This window comes from Sprattus sprattus (assembly GCF_963457725.1).
Source record: "Sprattus sprattus genome assembly, chromosome: 2".
Lineage (NCBI taxonomy): Eukaryota > Metazoa > Chordata > Actinopteri > Clupeiformes > Clupeidae > Sprattus > Sprattus sprattus.
In genome coordinates this window covers 45,252,178-45,272,788 of record NC_137921.1, presented here as the reverse complement: position 1 = coordinate 45,272,788, position 20,611 = coordinate 45,252,178, and the positions used below count along the sequence as shown (strand labels likewise).

The following is a 20,611-nucleotide window of genomic DNA, read 5'->3' as shown; positions in this document are numbered from 1 at the left end:
GGGTGGAGGGACGCATCATTACAGCTCTCCTAATGAAGGAGGTGCGCGGAAGGTCGAGCCGCGGCCGGACCAGCCCCAATTAGACAGCCTCATCAGGGCGCCTTAGCCCCATCTCCAAAGTACCCCCATCATCCCCGCTCAGCCGCTATCAGATTACGAACACACACACAAAGATCTTTGGACCAGCACTCCTAAGCACACACACACATTTGCTCATTAAAGGGATATGATGGCACTAGTAACCAAGGACATAAAATGCACGCACACACGGGCACACACACCACAAACAACTGATTGTCCTCATAAAGGTTCCTGTGCTTTTCTAGTAATGTTTAGCTGTGCTTATTGCATTTTTTTTATGAATTTTAATAAAGATTTTTTTTGTTATCTATGAGACCTCTAGCATCCCAAACAACACATGATTACGTCTCAAGTTTGGTCATTGTTTTTTTATGATGAATGTATATATATAAGAAAACGATGCATGACGTTAGTAAAAAGAGGCTGAATAAAAATAATAATAATAATAATAACAACACATGCAAGAAAATGTGCTGCAGGAGCAGTCAGCTGTTGCATATCATAACCTATGCAAAAGTGAATGATAACACTTCGCCCCATGGAAAAAAAGGTTTGACCCTCCTACCACCTGTTAAGCAAAAAACATCTATGAAAGTGCAGGGCACCAATGACCCACACACTCTTCTGTTAAAATATTTATCATCAATGTTCAAAATGAGTAAGTCTAAGAAGAACTCAACCATTTTGCTCCTCTGAATATCGTCTGGTTTCTTTGCCTTAGCAAGAGAAAGCAATTAGGACTCTTTTTATTAGTGGTTCCTCATTGATAGAATGACCTAGTTAGACCAAGCCAAAGCTATTCGATCAAGTGACAGCCATGGAACATTCAAAGAGTATCACAAAGCGTTTAAAGACTCACCTCTTTAGAACTCATCGGTCATTCTACTGTATTTAGTTACACGCCCTACCATATCTATATTATTAATAATATTTATTACATTATTTCTGATAATTTTACCATGATCTGATATACAATACTGTTTTAGGCATGTTGTTGTATGTGCATAATGCTTTGGTTGTTTTTTTTTTTTGTAGGTAACTTTGGATAAAAGTGTGCTTAATAACATAATCATTTGTAACCAACCCTTTGTGTTTAAACTGTACAGCTGGTAGTAGTCAAATAATACAACCATTTTAGGCTTGAGGGCTGTCTGTTGGTGTCACAAACTATGTGTGTATTCTGTAGATAGGTGAGAATGACCACAACATTATTACAGGGAAACAGGGTGCCAGTTGAATTAAGTTGACATTTGATATGTCTAACATTTCTGTAACGAACAGCATATCAAATTCAAAGCTGATCTGAGCTTAAAACCATCCCCCTTTGCTCTCTTGAAGTTCATAATTTTGCCTCTACACAAGAAAATGCCAAGTGTGAAAATGTGAAGTGTGATTGCTCGGCAGCAGCAATGGATCACTAACTGTAACCTCACGGATCAGACAACTGAATGGAAGCAATGCACAGGAAATAGTGAAATTGTGTTGAACAAACTATACAAAAACATATATCGATGAATAAAGCACTTTCTATCACTTTTCTACAACCAATTGAATGGTGGCTTATTATCCACTATCAATTTTTATATTTCATGTAAATACCTTCTTCTATGTTTCATGGAATCGTGTATATGGGCCATTCTACCGAATTGATGCAAAGTCATGTCGGATATATTTTGAATTTTTTTATGGTTTATTCCCAAAACTTTGTCCGTATGTATATAGTACCATATCTAAAGTACACATATCTAGTAAAAGAACAGTCAAGTTTTATATTGTATTTTCAGAATGTGTCGGAATGTTTTTCCTCTTCCAAAAATTGTCACTACCGAAACATCACATTTACTATAGTAAAAAAGTATTATTATTGACCTGTTCAGATTGTGTTTCCTTCCCTTCTCTGAAGTGTATTTTTACAAATATTTCTTGAAGGTTTTCACAATGAAATCCATAGAAATTAATTTTTTACCAAATTTTCAAGTTCAATTTATCTGTTTCGGTAGTGACTGCACTGTTTCGGTAGTGACTGCCCTGTTGGATGGATATTCATTTCTCTCCCAAAATCATCCAAAAGGTGCTCTGGGCCGCCCTTTAGTCCACACAACACATTTATTTAAAAATTATGGGATTGAACTACTTACCATTTCATTTTGTCACTACCCAAAGCATCTGGTCACTACCATATGTTTCGGTAGTGACTGTTTCGGTAGTGACAATTCTAGATAATTTTAAGCATAAATAAAGAATTCTAGCAAGCACACGGCTTTCAAACACATCTTTGAAGAGGTGAACACTCATACAAACATAAGATTTTCCATGAAACCCCAAAAGGTTTACTTAATTGAAGAAAACATGCGTTTCGGTAGTGACAATTCTTAAGGTTACACGTCGATTTTCAGACTTTGGAACACATTTATATAAAAACTATGGGATTTAGCTACTTACCATTCAACCATGAGGGACAGAGATGCAGTGTCACTGCATGGTCAAAAATGCAGAGTCGTGGCTAAAACACAGGCTCAGCCAATGGACTAAAACTCTTGTGTTTCGGTAGTGACATGAAAACTAGGGACATGATTTTTTGAGTATAGTAAATTGATTTAAAAATTAAACCCACAATAAATCTAAATATTCCAAGTTCTGTTTGAACCCAATCATAAAGACCTTTGAAATTAAATCATTGAAAAAAATCTAAAAAAATTGAAAAGTGTTATTTAAAGGCATTGAAATTTAGATGTCAGGGTTGGGGACAGCTACTTCCCAATAGAAAGTACCCTATAAATGATGATTTTGTATATATTTAGCTTATCACTATCTCATGTAATGCATTGGGTTTATATAGACCATAACATTTTCTAATTAAATACCTATGCCTAAATACCTAATTGTTTTGTAAATAGTTTTTATTGTTGAGGGACTGCATATTACACGAATTCGGTAGAATGGCCCATATATCATGTACATATGTGTATGTGTACATATTTGTGCTAATATGTTTTATCCCCTGATATGTGTATGAATCTGCTTGCTCCTTCTTTTCTCCCTCCACTTTCTCCTCAGCCAGCCCCAAGCAGATGGGTCCCCCCTTTGAGCTGAGGCTCTGCTCAGGTTTCTTCCCTTTAAAAGGGAGTTTTTCCTCTGCAGTTTTCTGCTTCATGATGCATAGGAGAGAAAGCATAGTTTTCTTAAATAAACTGACAGTTTTGTGAAAAACCTCTTCTCAGAAATGTTAGAAGGAGCGACGGGCACGACATTTCGACCAATCTTGCAGGGCTGGAGAATGAATTGATCTAAGAAGCTTGTAGCACTAATCACATATGAATAATATATATAAAAAAATACAATTATTAATAATAATAATAATTATAATAATAATAACAATTATTATAATAATAATAATAATAATATGTGCATCACCCTTTCCAGTAGACTGTTCTACATACAGTGATGTACAGTTAGGACAATTTCAGTGTTAAACGTTTTTTTGGTTAATGATTTGCTGCTTTCACAGTGGTGTATGCGCATTTTTCAGTTTAAGTGTAGGTGTGAGAGTCTAAGTGAAAGTGTGTGTACAAATAGGTCTCCCTAAGAGTATTTGGAAAAGAGAGAGAATGATGGAAAGCAGGTGGCTGTTAACAAAGCATTTTCTTGGCATTTTCTTAGGGAGTTCTCACCCAACACACACACATACACACACACACACATATACGCAACAGACAAAGTTCATGGTCAGTGCAGTGCAAGGCCTCGGCCTTCATCATTTCACTTGGCAGGGTGAGATAAACACATATCCCACAGCTACTGAAGGTTTGTGTGTGTGTGTGTGTGTGTTTGTGTGTGTGTGTGGGATGAGACTCTTGGAAGCACTGGTCCTCTGTCTTTGAAAAATGAATCTAGGGTCTGTATGCATGCCAAGCTGTACTTCAGCATTTATCTGCTGTTTGTTCCAAAGGTGATTTAAAAATGTTTTACACCACTGGAAAACTGGAACTTGATCTGTCTCCTTACAGACAGGCGAGGGACAGATTACATTTGAGCAGTGGCGGTCCGTGCATTTCACGACTAGGCCTTCAGCGATGTCCTACACGATGTTAAACTGAGTGAATCCACCTCCTAATACCATCATTATGACGCCATGGCTCTCGAACCAGTATATTTTATACAGAAAGGCAGTATAAGTGAGCATTGCATCACCTTAACATAGTCGAGTACAACAGACTTTATTAATATTTCCGGAGCATTTCAAATCAATACACCCGTATTAACAATACATTAAGAGTAGTAAACTCTAAGTTATATGATCGCTTGGATATTACTGTCACAACTTAAAAATAAAAGGCGATTTTCAGGGATTAGTCTACAAAGTTTTATTAAGTCCACCAAAAGTAGCCTATGTGACTCAATGTGAGGTTTAACAAGTTTAACAAGTAACATCGCATTGTCCCACCTGCAAAGCAGTTTCATTGAACTTCCCATCCTCACGATATCCAGTTTTTCTTGAAAGTTCCGTCTTGAAAATGGCGTTGTAATTGTTTCAAAAACTGGAATTATCAAGTTTGTGTAAACTAATTTATTTGAGTTGGTTAATGTAATTATATTTAGTCTTACCAATTGAAACAACTAGAAGAATAAGCATTGAAACCGATGTACGTCGTTTTAGCCAGCTAAACTGAGCACTGATAGTCTGGCCAACTACTCATCAGCGATCCACTTCACTCACGTAATTGGACACGCCTTTAACCAATCAGACCAACGATACTATACAACGATACAACCATCGGTAATAAAGCAAACACATATTTTTTCTGTATGAATTGTTCCAGGGCAAGTTTCTGTTCTGTTTTCAAAGAAAACTTGCCTTATCGAAGTTTTGCGGTGCTTCGGCGGCCACCATGTCCAATGTTTAAAAACTCTTCGTGCAGTAGATTTTGTAACGTAGCCGTGGTAAGTTTAAATCCGCCAATGGCGCGCCAGGTAGCCAAAAGCCAGCTTGTGATTGGCTCCAAGGATTCTGGAAATCTTGAAATGAACGGGTATCCAAAGTTGGCCAGACCCACTGCAGAGGCAAAATCAATTTGGCCGAAAGAAGTGGGGCGGGACTTCCCAGACTAGAGCACTGAAGCACTGCACCGGTCTGCCTCAGTATCCAATCAAAGGACGTTTACGTGTCACGTTCAACGCGAGGAAAGAAATCTTCCGGGCCTTCTAGAAGGCCCAGTGTCGCCAACTCGAAATCTGATTGGTTGTCACAACTGTCTGTTTCAGTTCATTCAACTTAAATGAACTGAAACAGCAAGTTGTGATAGCCAATCAGATGTACACGGGCCTTCAATGTGAATTCTGAAGGCCTCAGGGAAGATTTCTGTTCTCGGGGAAGATTTCAAGGAGCGTGGCAACACATGATAGCGGAAATATGATTGGATGAAAGCTCTAACATAAATGAACAACGCTGGAAGCATGAAATGAAGATAATGGACTATGGGGAATCATTTAATACATATTTATGAAAAGAAAATATTAAAATTAAATTTATTTTATTACATTTATTTTCTGATGATGTTTAGGTCAGCAGAGAAGGCCTTGAAGGCCCTGACGGACCGCCACTGCATTTGAGGGATTTAAAAAAGAATGAAGATTAGCTTGGAGTGTACCACTGTTTATCTTTCAGTTCCTCTCTATCCCTTTCTCCGCCTCCACCCTCTCTGTCAGTCAAGTGATTCATTTCATCTTCCTGACATGGATCTTCAATTAAGAAATTCGATTTTATAGCATTGCCATTAATTAAATATTTGCATGTGCTGTCCCTGTTGTTATTATTGTCATATCATTGCACTCTGGAAAGTGTTAATATTCCGAAGGTAATCACTGAAGCATCCGTGGAAAGGGTACGACAAGGGTAGAAACTAGTATGGCACACTGGAGACCGCCATGTCACTACAAGAGGAACAAGTATCTGAAATTAGATAGCAGTATACTGTGTTAAATGTGTGTGTTAAATGTGTGTGTGTGTGTGTGTGTGTGTGTGTGTGTGTGTGTGTGTGTGTTCTGTGGTCTGAGAGTACCTGTTTGAAGAGCTGAGCGTTGACAGCAGTCTCCAGGAAGGCTCGCATGGTGCTGGAACGGTGGGCCACGAAACCCTCCTCACAGAATGTGATTGGTTCACCCTGCGCATCAATAGTAAGAATGAAAGAATGAAAGGGGGGGATTATTGATTGATTGATTGTTGTTTACATCTAGAATATACAAGATACAGTATACTTTTGCAAACATTTACAAAATCAATTCATCTTTGCGTTCAGTGTCAATACATCAATCTGACAATGGATATCTGTAATTTAGTATTCCAGAGTCAGTGACTGGTTGGCAACAGCTGTTTGTCACCATCCATTGCTAACCATTACATCATCATTCCAATTAGCCTAGATGCAAATGAGGTGACTCAATGGCATGAAAAAGCAGTGACATGCGGTATACTATATCCAATATGAATTAACGTTCTTCACATGAGTACGCTCCTTTTGTCTCTATCAAACATGCCAGAACAATGATCTTTTGTCACAATCCAGGCATACCAGGTCATCACCAACCATAGTCATACCACTCTCTGCACCAAACAATACCACAATAATTAGCCATGTGGAAGATATAAAGCCAGTGAAGCAGCTGTCAGCGAGGCAGAGTGGCCAGTCCTGTCTTCATATAGTACCTTTGGCACATTCCAATTACATTTAGAAGCCATCCTCCACACAAAGTGGCATTACACTGCACTCACTTGAGAGGAGTCTGAATGTACCTGAACATGTGCACTCTACGAGTCTCCTTCTGTCCCTGCCAGGGAGAGCGACATGATCTAAGGAAATCACAATGCTAATGCTAATAGCCTGTGGCCTGGGGCAAAGTCACAATGTTGTGGCTTTCATTCCGGTGCAGACTGGCAAATGACCGAGACTGTCTGAGAATAAGTGGGGGGGAAAAAAACATGTACAGCTTGGTAAGGGCTGTGGACATCACAGCTCTGCATGTTTTGTGTGTGTGTGTGTGTGTGTGTGTGTGTGTGTGCTTTCGCGCTGCACATACAAGGGAGGGAGCATATGGAATACAGAATGTGAAGCTTCTAGCTTAGCTGTGTTCTCTTTGTTGAAACGGCGAAATCAGCGATAGATACACACGTACAACCAGGCAACTGATTATTTCATAACATCCACATGAAGATGCAGATACATTTTTCCATAGCATCCCATTGCATCCAAACAGGTTTTTTTTTCAACTTGCCTGTTTGTGTGTGTGTGTGTGTGTGTGTGTGTGTGTGTGTGTGTGTGTGAATGAAAAATCAGTTAGTGTCACAATGTTTTTAGTTAGCATGTTCTGTTCTTCAGGCCTCCTATGAAAAATGTCTGCTTGAGCCGGACAGTGTTGAGATGGAAAACTGTGTAGCTGGCTTTGATGCTACTCTCCTCTGGGGCTCTAAAAAATGTTTTAGTGGGACAGCAAACACTGTATTGTGAGTCTGAGCCTGATAAGGTCAGAACATGACCACTTCGAAAAGAAGTACTCTCTGCACAAGAAACAAGAGAATGTTTGTGTATAGACATTCTCATTCCACCCCCCCATCCCCCCCCCCACACACACAAAAGAAAGAATAAAACAAAACATCAATTATGCATCTTTCCTCTGTTGGCCTACCCAAGCCAATTACCCTCAACTCCTGGAACAAACACAGCCATATTTGACAAACGTAGGGGCAACACACTTTGTTTTTCACAGCGCAACCCAGCTGAAGTGCAGGAAGACAGGGTGCGTGAGTAAAGGCAGGTTGTGAGAGCAAATGCACTTGGGGAGTTTGAGAAGCAGAGAAGAAAGGCGGTTTGGCACGCCTGAAAGGCCCTTCTTCAAAGAGCCTGTCCGGCATCTGACATTTCAGAGGCTTCAGACAGGCCCACCTCTGCTCTCTCTCTTTTTCCAAACGGGAGACTCTCTGCCCTCCTCTTCGGCTGGACGGGGATCATTAGGCCCCCTTCACCGCTTTCAACAGCTGCTTACTGCTCTTTAGCTGAAAGGTCCATCCGACCCAACAGTCCAACAGGTAATTCTACTGAGAACATCTTTCATCTTTTTTTTTTTTTTAATCTTTCATATGACAGCTGCTTTGTTGCAATGTAAACTGATGTGGCCCTGAACAATAGATATGTGAAGAGGGAAGTGATGATGTGAAGAATAGAGGGATGGTATGGGTGGTGTGGATGTGAAGGGGGTGTACATGTTCACCTGTCACTCACCTGCTCAAGTACAGGACAGGAGAGGTGAACAACTCAATTCAGCTTTATTTACCTTGCACCTCTAAGAGAGAGCTTCGTCCCAAGGTACCCAACCCAAACCCAAGGGCAAATCTCCTTGAGACGTTTCTCACAGAACACCAGACACAGCTTAATATGCCATTACACCTTCAACAAACTGTTAGATGTCTTGGGCGGGGGGAAAATGGAGTGACAGGCTGCAATGCAAATGTGTGCGGGGCTTACGGGTCTGTATCTCAGGGCGTCACGGTAGGAGCCAAACAGAGCCGCCTGAGTGCGCAGGAAGGCCTGAGCCACCCCGCTTCCCGTCGCCGTGGACTGCTTCTTCAGCTTACTCTTCAGGCTGGAGACCTGGGACAGCGAGAGAAGGAGGGAGGGAGGGAGGAAGGCAGGGGACGGAGGGAGAAAGAGAAGAAAAAAAGAGAAGAACGTTAACACCTCTGAAATTGGTGGAGGGAGTGGTGGACCCATTCAGGGTGTGAAGTGTTACATTTACAGGTCATCAGAAAAAAGGAAGGAGGAAAAAAAAAAGAGAGGGAGAGAATAAAGAGGCGCCGTCCTGCCCCTCCCTTACTGGATCTGTTGTGCTGCTGAGAGCACCTGCTGCTCAGTTAATTGTGGCCATGGCAGGGGAGAGAGAAGTGAGATGGGGGCTGGAGGGATTGAAAGGAAAGGGGAACAAGCACACTCTCTCTCTCCATCTCCTCTTCTCTTTCAGGTCCTGCCTTACTACACTCTGGCCTTGAGGATTTCTCAGAGCATTGGCTCCTTTTTTTCTTCAACAGATTGGATCACCTATTTTGGCTTTGTTTTAAGCAGTTTCGGCACCTTCAGATCAACGAGGGGGAGAAATCACTCTCACCACCACATGGGACACATGCACTGCACAACACTACTCCAACCTCAACACACATTATGTCCATCAGAGAGAGTTAGGGGAAAAGACTTTTGACAGAGGGCATCAGGATTTATCTTTTTTTTTTATTTAGTTTAAAACATTGTCAATGGCTGAATATGAGGGGTAAGCGAGCAGTAAACTATTAGCACTTATGTTAATGGGTAATGTCAAGAGTAACTGAACTGTAAGCACTTAGACTAAGAACAGACCGAAAGACTTGTTTTCCAGGCTTTGATAAGCAACTGGTTACAACTGCCCATTGACACATAATTTGAAATGTTACACAAAATTGTACCATAACTGAGAGGGACCTTTGGGTCAGCTTGAAGTCAATCCTGAGCTCACTGGGTGACAGAATATGGACACATCTCTCTCTTTCTCTCACTCATGTGTCTCCTTTGGGCATTTTCACAGTTTTGCACCACGTCCCAAAGGTGCCTTCACAAATGTTCATAGGAATCAAACAAACCATAAAAAAGTTTAGCTGAGCTAAATGAACAAGTGGCATCTGCATATCCATGTGGCGACAGGCACTTTTATGTTTATGTAAAGTCGGCGGCATATTAATATTTCATGCTGATGTGTGTTAACTGATTTTCCACAACAATTCATTTAACTGTCTTTTTCCCCTCGTTTTAAATCAAAGGGAAATGAACTGTCAGTCTAGGAAAGGGGAGGGGAGGGGGAGAGGAGCAGGAGAAAGAGAGAGGGGGAATGAACGGGGGAAAAAAAAGAACAGAGAGGGGACCAGGCCCAGAAGACAAATAAAGATGGATGTAAAACAGAGGTTTCACTGTTTACTGAGCTCATCAACATCTAAAAGGTGTGGTTGGGAGAAAAAAAAAATTGTCTAATGAGACTCAAAGGATTGGTCGCTGTTTCCAAATGCCATGGAAAACTAACGCAGCTGCAACTGAAAGCAAAACACACAAATCAGTTTCAATTTAAAATCCATATTTAAAATTATGAAGTAAAAAAAAAAAAAAAACAGGGCACAAAAGAATAGCAAATCCATCTCACGCAAACAAGCACACACACACACACACACACACACACACACACATACACAGACAAAAAGGATCATGCAGAAAACACAGATACAAAGCAAGCTGCTATCAGCTTGCAAGGGGGCAAAGCTATGGCAATAAACCTTCAAATGAATAACTGGGTTTTTGATAGTGGCACATGCACCTCATCAGGCAAGTGGAGGCGGTAATTGATCTGTCAGGCTAATTAACTATTATACTTTGAGTAATGCTAACGAGGAGAGAGCTGCAGTAGCATCAGAGGATTGACGCTTGGCTCTACAGGTGACAAACCTATTTGGCAGTGACATTTTTTAGTGTAAAGTCACCGGGCCTATGATCTGATCAAAGACGCTCTCCCCCCCATTGGGTCCAATTATAACTTTAGCATTGTAGCGGTGAGGCAGAGGATATTATGGTGGGGGGAGGTGGATGGGAGGGAATGTGGTGGTGGTAGTGGGAGGTGTGGGGTGGCGGTCGAGTTATGGTATTCCTAATCTATGCAGAGAGAGAAAAGGGGGCCTTTCCAGTAAAGGTCTTTTCCCAATAGCTGTGATCTTTTCAATTTACATCAAGGGAGGATGGCCGCGGATTAAAGTGCGTCGCGTGACTTTGTCAGCCCGTGGAAGGCCGCTACACGGAGCCTCATTAGAATCACCCCCCCCCCTTCTCAACCCCTCCCAACACCCCCCAGCCCCACCCCTGATGGGGTTTGAAGTGCGTCAAAGTAAAGAGCAGGGGTGAGGGGTCGCGCACAGAAACAGATCTCCATTTAACTGGGCAGCTGGGGAGGATAATTAGCAGGTGCGCAACGGTCTCGCTGGAGGAAAGGAGTGAAGCCGAGATGTGCCAGTAGCTGTCTGCCTCGTCCCAGCACCCAATGATCACTGCGTAGGTGTGTGTGTGTGTGTGTGTGTGTGTGTCTTGAAAGGGAGGGTTTATAGATGATACAAAGTATAAGATAATACAAAGCATGATGCATGGACAACAAGCATTTTTGTGTGTTTGTCTGTATATATGCAACAAGAATGCAAGAAAATCGGTTCTAATGTACCACCTGTTGATAAACCAACAGAATCTAGTCATCAACTACGCACAGGAACACAGATGCCATGAATGTAACCAAATGATGAATGAGAGCCTCTCAGTGAAGGACTCCATTGAGATGAGTGAAGTCCAAAAGGTCTTCAACCTCACAGCAGAAAGAGACACCAGCCTATACAATCTAGTTCTAGCAGAGCTGTCCATGCAATTGATAATTACAGGGAGATACTCTTTCAAGATCACCTTTAGCACTCACCTTCCCACTTCAGCAGTCACATTGGACAAAAGGACCCGGCTGTCTGCATCATCATATCATCATCACAACTTTTGTTTGTTTGAGTTTAGAGGTGAGGGACGTGAGCTTTGGGATCGCTGGGATTCAATTAACAATCGCAAATACAATAAACAGCCATCGTTAAAACACGATGAAACAATTCTCCCTTGGTTTTAAAAATAGTCCAAAAGTAACCTTTAAGAATGTCAAATGGCACAAAACAAGTTGTTCTGTGACAGAGAGAGAGGGAGAAAGACAACACGAATAATTAAATGTAATGAATAAATATTAAAACTCATCCCTACCACCAAACAAATGAGGGGAAAAAGAGAAAATAAGCATTAGATCTCAAAGAGTTCTGCCTAAATATGACCCTCACCGAGAAAGTCGGAGAGGAGCTTTAAGAAGAAGAAAAAAATGTTTTGTTTAAGGATTCTGTCCAGGGATGGAAAGCCGTGGGGATGCAATTAAAGCACTACAAAGAAAAAAAAGAAATAGTTATGAAAATCTTCTGCTCTCTTTTGATGTGTTGCACTCCAAATTGTGTGCATATATTGTATGCGCATACAAAGAAACATACACACACACACAAGAAAACACTCACGCAGACACACAAGCGCTAAACTTAAATTATAAATAAGTGAAAGGATTAAAATCGAAAATGTATTACTGCAATTAAAGTCATTATGATATTTAAGTTTTCTTAAGACATATTGACATAATGCATGCTAATGTAATATACTTTATTTTCATAAACTCCCCTGGCTCTTGATTTTAAACATTGAATGGGGCGTTGAATAGGTCAAACTCAAGTGAATGATGCAGAAAAACTGCCATTCTATTAACCACATTTAAGCATCTAAATATTACAGTTATGGTAGAAAGGAGCACTTATGAAGCTTCTGTCAGCATAGGAACTCTAGGATTTCAAACTGTAAAAATCTGCACTCACAAATCAATGACAAATATTTCAAAAGGTATTCCAACACAAGATAATGCTAAAAAATACTGTACTTAGTTATTAGTTATAAGATACAGCAAACATATGAGATGTGCAAATTTAAACAAAAAGAAAATAATAGACACTTTAAAATCTCATTCTATATTAATCTACTCTCACCAAACCTCAAAACAAAACTGTCACTTTCCTATCTTTTCCAGTGACTATACAACTTCACTGAAACAAAAAATAAAACAATCTGACCACAAAGCACTTAGTAAATATATATCTTTATTATACGGCTCTTCAGAATGTTCCAAAAAGTACCGTTGATTTGAATGGGCCATCCCTACGTCATACCCATACATAAATTCCTGCTAACAGACCTCTGCGAAAGATAATCACCGCTGTCATTGGCAACGGGTTTTGTACTTCTAATTCACATCTTTCATATCATTCCGCCAGAAGTCCAGTCATTTTAACGCAACAGTAGACAGTAATTTGAAGTCAGCAAGTAATGGGTAGCTATGCAACACCTGAAACTTCAAAGTTCTATTTGCTTGAAGAACTATTTATTTCTAAACGGGACTCATGAAACGGCAACTAAATCATTAAAAAGAGGTATGTTGGAGGAATGTCTTCTATCGTTTTTGGCAAGTTACCGTATAATAAGCGGGATAATGTATTGTCCGTCGGTCATAACGACAACGACATGTCAAAACGATAGAAGACATTCCTCCAACATGTGTAATGTAAATGTGTATGTAGATATATATATATTTGACATTTTAAGGGGCTTGTGAAGAGTAGTAATTATTGATTATTGACATTTGACTATCTCAGGACAAGATTATTTGCAATAGCTAAAAGTTAGTGTGTGTGTCTGTGTGTGTGTGTGTATATGTGTGTGTGTTTGTGTGTATGCCTGGATGTGTGTGTGTGTGTATGCCTGTATGTGTGTGTGTGTGTGTGTGTGTGTGTGTGTGTGTGTGTGTGTGTGTGTGTGTGTGTGTGTGTGTGTGTGTGTGTGCGTGTGTGAGAGATCGGAGCGAGTGCTCCTTTCATATCCATACACACACACCAAAATGAACATGCATGTTCAGGATGGGCATGAGTGTAATCAATAACTTCTTTCTGCTCTTGGAAAGGAACGTCTGTTTGTCATGTTCAGATGGTGTTGCCTCACTGTCTCTTTTTTTCTGTGTGTGTGTGTGTGTGTGTGTGTGTGAGTGTCAGAAGTCATGCTGAACTTCCAATTAGAAGCACAACACTTTTTTTTCTCCATTCTTTGCACTGCCGTGATCTCAGAGCACAGAACCAAATTGTAGAGTTTCTCTCATTTGATTTGTTCCCTTGCTTTTGGTGGCCTAATACACAAGAAGTGGGTGTGCATACTTTAAACCCAGCCTGCTGATTGAGAAGACTGAAAAAGGAAACAAAAACAAAAAAAAACACACACGAGATCAAACGTGGGATGGGTGCAAGCATATACGCTGTGTCTGCGAGGCAACAGACGAAGGGCGGGGGGGGGGGGGGGGGGGAGTGTACAGCGAGAGGGAGAGAAAGAAAAAAGGTGGATAGCAGCTAAAGACAAGAAAAGAAGTGAGATCGGAACTGCAGATACAAACAACACACCTTTATATCTTTCTTTTTGCTTTTTAACTAGTGATAATAATGACAAAAGGAATATTTCATGAAGAGGAAGAGAAACACACATACACACGCATACACACAACATAACAGCCTTGCGCTTGTAAGGCAGAGTATAAACAGGATGAAACAGAAATCTAATTCAGACTTAAATTGTTTGCTACCGTCTGTAATGGATTCCCAAGCTCCTATTTTTAGCGGGTTTTAATGACAACACAAGGAAAAAAGTATGTTTCTTTTTACCCGGCTAACACCAATTAAGATTGAAAATCAGGGAAGATGTGGGAGAGTTCCACGAGATCTCAGAGCCGGGGAGCAAGAATAAAGGAGAAATAATGATAACAACTACCTTCATCAAGGGTGAAAACAAACAAACGCTTCGCACATTTGGCTTTCTTTCTCAGAAACCTTGAAAACAGCAAATGTAATTACTGTATCTGTCCTTCCTGACACTTTATGATTAATTATAAATAAGAGGGGGGGGGGGGGGGGGGGGGGGGTAAGAAAAGAAAGATTAAATAATGGAGAAAAACTTTACCCCTAAATTTAAAAATAAAAGCTTGATAATGCATCAGTCAAATAACAGCACTCGTATCCATTCACATGCCTACTGCCGATAATGCATCAGTCAATTAACAGCGATTGCATCCATACACATGCCTACTGCCGGCATTTCCGCGGCTTCGGCTGCTCCCTCTCTAGACTGTGAGGAGATTCTCAGTATTTGTAGTTCCTCTCCTGGAAGGGAATATAAGCATGTCCGAGTGTAGACTGACAGTGCTAAAGGCAGAGGCTGCCCCATGCAGGACATTCCCTGACAGGCTATGAGTTACAGGCTGTTTCAAAACTGAGCTACGTCAGGACGAAGGGAGAGATTCATTTGATCCGTTGGACGAGTAGAGAACCTCTGGAGCGCTGCAGGGAATGCAGTTGCAGCACAGGGCGTGTTAGTTCCACCGCTCATGATAGAGATGCTCTTTGTCGTTTTAATTAGGGGCTTTACAGGGCTACTTATGGTCAAACATGGTGCTCAGGCTTTTAGAACTGTGTAGTGCTGGAAAAAGAAACAAAAACACGAGAGTGGCTCAGTTCAGCGCCTGCATCATTTATTGTGTATTTTTAGCCACAAATGTAAGTGGAAAAACTTGTTGTTTTTTCTCAAATGACAAATCAAAAATGATTAAATCTGGAGATTTATGCAAGTGACATTGTCGCCACCAATACCTCCTGAATGTAACTATATAAATCCTGACCTCGGAAAACACAACTTATCCACCTACCGAACCTAATTATTTGCCACAAACACATCGCTATGTCTTGTATTTGAGGGCAAACTAATTATCATCCCGATTTGTGAATCCCGGAAAGTTGACTTTTCTAGCGCGCGCGCGTGTGTGTGTGTGTGTGTCTATGCATGTGTATTGGGCGGAACCGCTACCGGCGTGGTAGCATTTGTAATAGCCAATAAATCTGAAATATTATGTGTGAAATTGGGAGAAATGGCCATTAAGTGCTGGACAGGGGAGGAACCCGACGAAGGTCCTGTACACCCTCGCCCCGGAAAAAAAAGTTTGGGTAATGCAGCACAAGTGTGACCCCTAACCCCTCTGAAAGCCAGGCCAGTGGTCAGACCATCCCTGTAATGGAGTCCACATGCTCGGTGTACGGCTGCCCTAACACGTAATTGGATGAATCTCAGAAGGCTTGGCTTCAATCAATAGGAGACCCTCTTCTGAAATAACACAAAGGACTAGAGAAAAAAGGGAACAGAAATGCTCAAGGCTCTGTTTTATTATATTTATCTTTATGGACGTCAGGGGGAATTGTATTTGTGTGTGTTTGTGTGTGTGTGTGTGTGTGTGTGTGTGTGTGTGTGTGTGTGTGTACAGTCTCACACTATCAGTTGTCAAATAAGGAACCCCTTCTGACAAAAAGTTGCAATTTTATGATTTTTGTCTTATAAATACTAAATGTATTAAATACTCTAATAAATACTTTTTTTACTTACTTAAAACAAAAAGAAAAACGTATATTAAACCAGTACTGGACTTAGATATTACAGTATTGAAAAGCCTAAGCTGTAGATGGTCTAATATCACAGTATTTTACAATCCAGTGATTCTTGCACATTTAATTTTTAATAATAAAATCTTAACCTTAACACTATGAGACAAAGACAGTAATTTAGTCATTTATTCCCTTGATCACGAACTCTGACTAATCCCATTCCATCCACAAGAGAGGATGCGGACCAGAGTGTGTGCAAAAGCCATACACATAAGAGAGGGAAAAAAGAGCGGTGAAGAGGAAGCAATAAATACATCAGCGCGCAGGTGACATATTTGCTTCACAATGGCTAATTCAACGTGATACGCAGACTATGTTCTGTCATTAGTCGGCGAGAGACGGTGAGCGGGGATCAAAGCAAACACAGTGCGACGCCACTTCATTTATCACTTTCCACACAAAGACGCCTGTTCCCTTTGCCTGCTTCTGTCACGTTGAAACAAACGATTTTTAAGGGAACGCTCACTTAGATTTTCATTAAGGAATTTGGTGGTAGTGGTGGCGGTGTGTGAGTGTGTGTGAGTGAGTGAGTGAGTGTGTGTGTGTGTGGTGTGGTGTGGGTGGTGTATAATGGGTGCATGGACAGAAGTGTCACAGAATGGTCTGTGGGCTCCTCTATGTGGTCAAATAGCAGCAGCGAATTGAGCCACAAATAGCAGATCTTCATCTAAAGACAGACGGAGATCTAAATTCCTATAAACACACAAGCGAAAATATTTACACACACATTCCAAACATGCAGACACACAAATACACATAGGCACACACAAGCAACCACACTCCTGTCTCTCCCAACTCGGAAAAGATGGAATAACGTATAATAAACAGTGACAGAGAAAAAGGAGACCAGGAAAACCACACCAATCTGTACACCACGAGAATGAAGAGAAAGAAGGAGGGAAGGAAGGAAGGAGGGTTGCTGATCGACAGGCCGGTGACCCTGTGCAGCGGCGGCAGAGACAGCGGCAGCTCCGTTTCCTGTTGCGCCGGCTGCCGTGTCGCCCTCGCCATAATTAAAGAGAGGAGGCGCTGGCAGGTGGCGCAGGACATCGCCACTGATAATTGGCCCCCTTCTTTCCCCTCACTTTCTTCCATCTCTCTCTTTCCATCTCTCTCGCTCTTCCTCTCTCTCTCTCGCTCACACACACTCGGTTTAAAAAAATCGTTAAAACAAAAAGGAGGAGTGGGAGCGAGAAAGAGGCCAGAAGAGGGAGAAAAAAAGGAGAGATGAAGGCAAAAACGTTCTCCGATGCGGTGAAGGCTGCCTGGCAAGGATACGTGGCTTCAGAGAAATAAATAAATAAAACAAACAAACGTCACCGTGGGAGACGGGGTGGTCTCGGCCCACGCGACAATCACAGAAGCCACCGGCGGCACTGCCTAACGATGGTGAGAAGCCGAGCACAGTTCATTTTCGTCTCTTGCACTTTCTTTCTTCCTCTACGTGGCCAGTGTGAATGTGTTTATTAAATTGGCAGGGTCACAAGCTAGGGTGAAATGCTGTGAGATGGTGATTGTGTGTATCAGTGTATGTGAACTAAGATGTGTATGATGGAGATTTAATGAGAATTGGTTTGTGTGTAAAAGTATTACTTGCAGCGGTGTATGGGTATCTATGGACGTAGAGTGTTTGTGTGTGTGTGTGTGTGTGTGTGTGTAGGACACTCACCACATCGCTAGGTAGATTTCGCAGATCATCCGACGGGCTCTCCAGTGTGTTTGTGTCCACGTTCAGGATCACCACGTCTTCCAGCGACCTGCTCTTCACTCTCTGTGACAGAGAAACAAATACTTACACACCTCAATCATACACATTTTCATTTCTTTGCAATCTACTTTACCCCATAAAAACACACACACACACAAAACCCTCTCTCAGTACACGTCTCTCACCGCTATCTCCACACTCTTTTTTTTGCTCTTGTAAACTTTTTGACACATGCAGAAAAAGTATTCCATTCAAAATCTGATTTCATTTGCAAAGGATTTGCAACTAATGATGCGAAAAATTATAATGTGTTAAAATGTTGAAATTGAAAATAGCAAACCTTTCATACAAAAAAATGTGAGAACACTAATATGTGTTTTGGAGGTCTGTCTTACACTGGAACATAAAGTACTGAGTTCTGGCATGAAATACTGTTCTGGCAACGTCAAACTCCATAAACAATATCGCCAGTGCAGTGCAGGTGGGGACGGGAAATAGCCACATATTTGCTTGTTCGTTTGTGCCTTCGTTTCTGGCCTGTCACTTCTGACAGTCTTTTCTGCAGAGGCTTGCACATTGATTTAGTCTAATTACCCGCTGTATCGTGAATGTGTCTGTGTGTGTGTGTGTGTGTGTGTGTGTGTGGCTGTGTCTGTGTGTGTGTGTGTGTGTGTGTGTGTGTGTGTGTGTGTGTGTGTGTGTGTGTGTGTGTGTGTGTGTGTGTGTGGAGAGGGGTGGGGGGGGGGGGCTGTCACTAATGCGGAGTGTGATAAATTCCGCCGGCGCCTCCTACTGTCACCTACATCAAACGCAGGTGCGCATCACCACTGCCGCTCCAACAGCACCACACACACACTTTTTGTTTTCCAAAGCAGATTTTTTTTTAAAACAGAGGCAAAAAAATATAATCTGACAGTTTCCTGTTTTGAGTTTTTAGTCTTAGTTGTTTGGTTTGGTGCTCAAGAGACAGAAGCAAAATATTCATTATAATTTAATATTATGCAAATAAAATGGCGAAAAAAATTCTTGGGGGCATGTCTGTTTTAGTCTGGGTGACCAAAAAAAACTAAATTCCCCATCCTCTCATCCATGTACTAATGCAATCCCTGTGAAACATCAGCCAACATAGCATTTCAACAAACACGTCTTTCAGTTGTGAGTGTGTGTTGAAGCAAGGGCGAGTGACAGAGAGACTGTGAAAAGCAGCGTGGCCTGAGGCCCCACAGCATTACTTACCTCTAGGAGACTGAGATGAACGCCAATCAAATATGGCATGGGTGCACTGTAAAAAGAGGGGGGGGGGGGGGGGGGGGCGACAAACCACAGTCATTAGAAAAACATACCAACTACACAACTAACCAGTCAGTCCAACTAATCAACAATCATTCTATTCCATCACTTTCTAGCCTGTTTTTCCTTACAATACCATTATTGAAAAATGGCAATAAGCAACAAGTATGGGTAAAGTCCTCAATATATGCTGTGTATGTTGACCTACAAAAAAAGTTATGGTGATTAATCTGAGTTCTGTATATAGGGTATGCAAGAAACGACAATAAAGAAAAACACATATCAACAAAATTCATGTTATCATCATCTTCTGCCAAGAGTCTAGAGATTTCAGTAAAGGAGTTCTGAGTGGAGATGCTTTGTTTTCCTGGCAGACGGGGGCCATGAGCGGAGGGGGCTGTTCTGGGAACAGACGTAAGCGTTAGCGGGGCTGCTCTGCGCTTGTGGTGGCGGTTTCTGGGTAATTAGATTGGAGCGTTTGGTATTCGCCTCTTCTAAGGCGGCCGGCTACTCAAATCAGGTTAGCGCTGGGTAATGGTGCTGAGCTCTATGCACTTTACACACACACACACACACACACACACACGAGGAAGCATCTGGTCAAGACTGCTGTTCGCAGGCCAATAGCCACCCCTCTCAGTGGTGCCTTTCATTTCCCTTCACACACAGCCACATACTCCCTCTTCCCAACACACACACACACACACACACACACACACACACACACACACACACACACACACACACACACACACACACACACACACACACACACACACAAACATACTGTTTTGCACCTGCACAATACAGTACACACTATAATGGGCCATGCCTCGCACCGTCTAACCTCGTTGTTGTCAACAAGTAATTGTGTTCGTGTTGAACAGGGGAGGGGGTGGCTAAAATGAATGAATGAATTATCTCAAAAGGCACAACACCCACTTGGATGAGCGCAATCAGGTTAGTCCCAGGCAGAATTCATCATCATCATATTAAGCTGTCAGTGAAGGTGTATTTAGAGAAATTAATATATAATAGTGAGTGTGGTTTTGCTGGAAAAAAACTGACACACACATGAATTAGCCTCTGTTCCTCACAACCATCAAAATATTCACTTGATATTCGGCCATGAAACCGCATCCAAGGAATGATTTGTGGAATTGGAACACGATCTCTGGTGCAGTGTGTGCCGATGGTGACATGAGCGCAAACATATTGTGCAATCCTATCCAGTCTAATAAATATGACAACAAATCAGAGGAGGTCAGCAGGTGTTCCAAGCTTCTACTCTGCTCAGCTCTTTTATTACTTGGTATGTTTTTTATGCAGCCCGGATGGAAACC

General features: G+C 41.6%; 1 protein-coding gene across 1 annotated transcript in view; it reads right to left on the bottom strand.

Annotated features, from left to right (window-relative positions):
* The window catches only part of dennd1b (DENN/MADD domain containing 1B), a gene marked incomplete at its 5' end in the record, with an annotated part of 98,397 nt that overhangs the window by 16,537 nt on the left and 61,249 nt on the right, over nucleotides 1-20,611 (bottom strand). Inside the window, 4 exons of the mRNA XM_080860786.1 lie at nucleotides 6,141-6,242; nucleotides 8,598-8,723; nucleotides 17,940-18,041; nucleotides 19,215-19,260. Of these exons, the coding sequence (XP_080716912.1) occupies nucleotides 6,141-6,242; nucleotides 8,598-8,723; nucleotides 17,940-18,041; nucleotides 19,215-19,260 (376 nt within the window). The remainder of the gene's footprint in view (nucleotides 1-6,140; nucleotides 6,243-8,597; nucleotides 8,724-17,939; nucleotides 18,042-19,214; nucleotides 19,261-20,611) is intronic.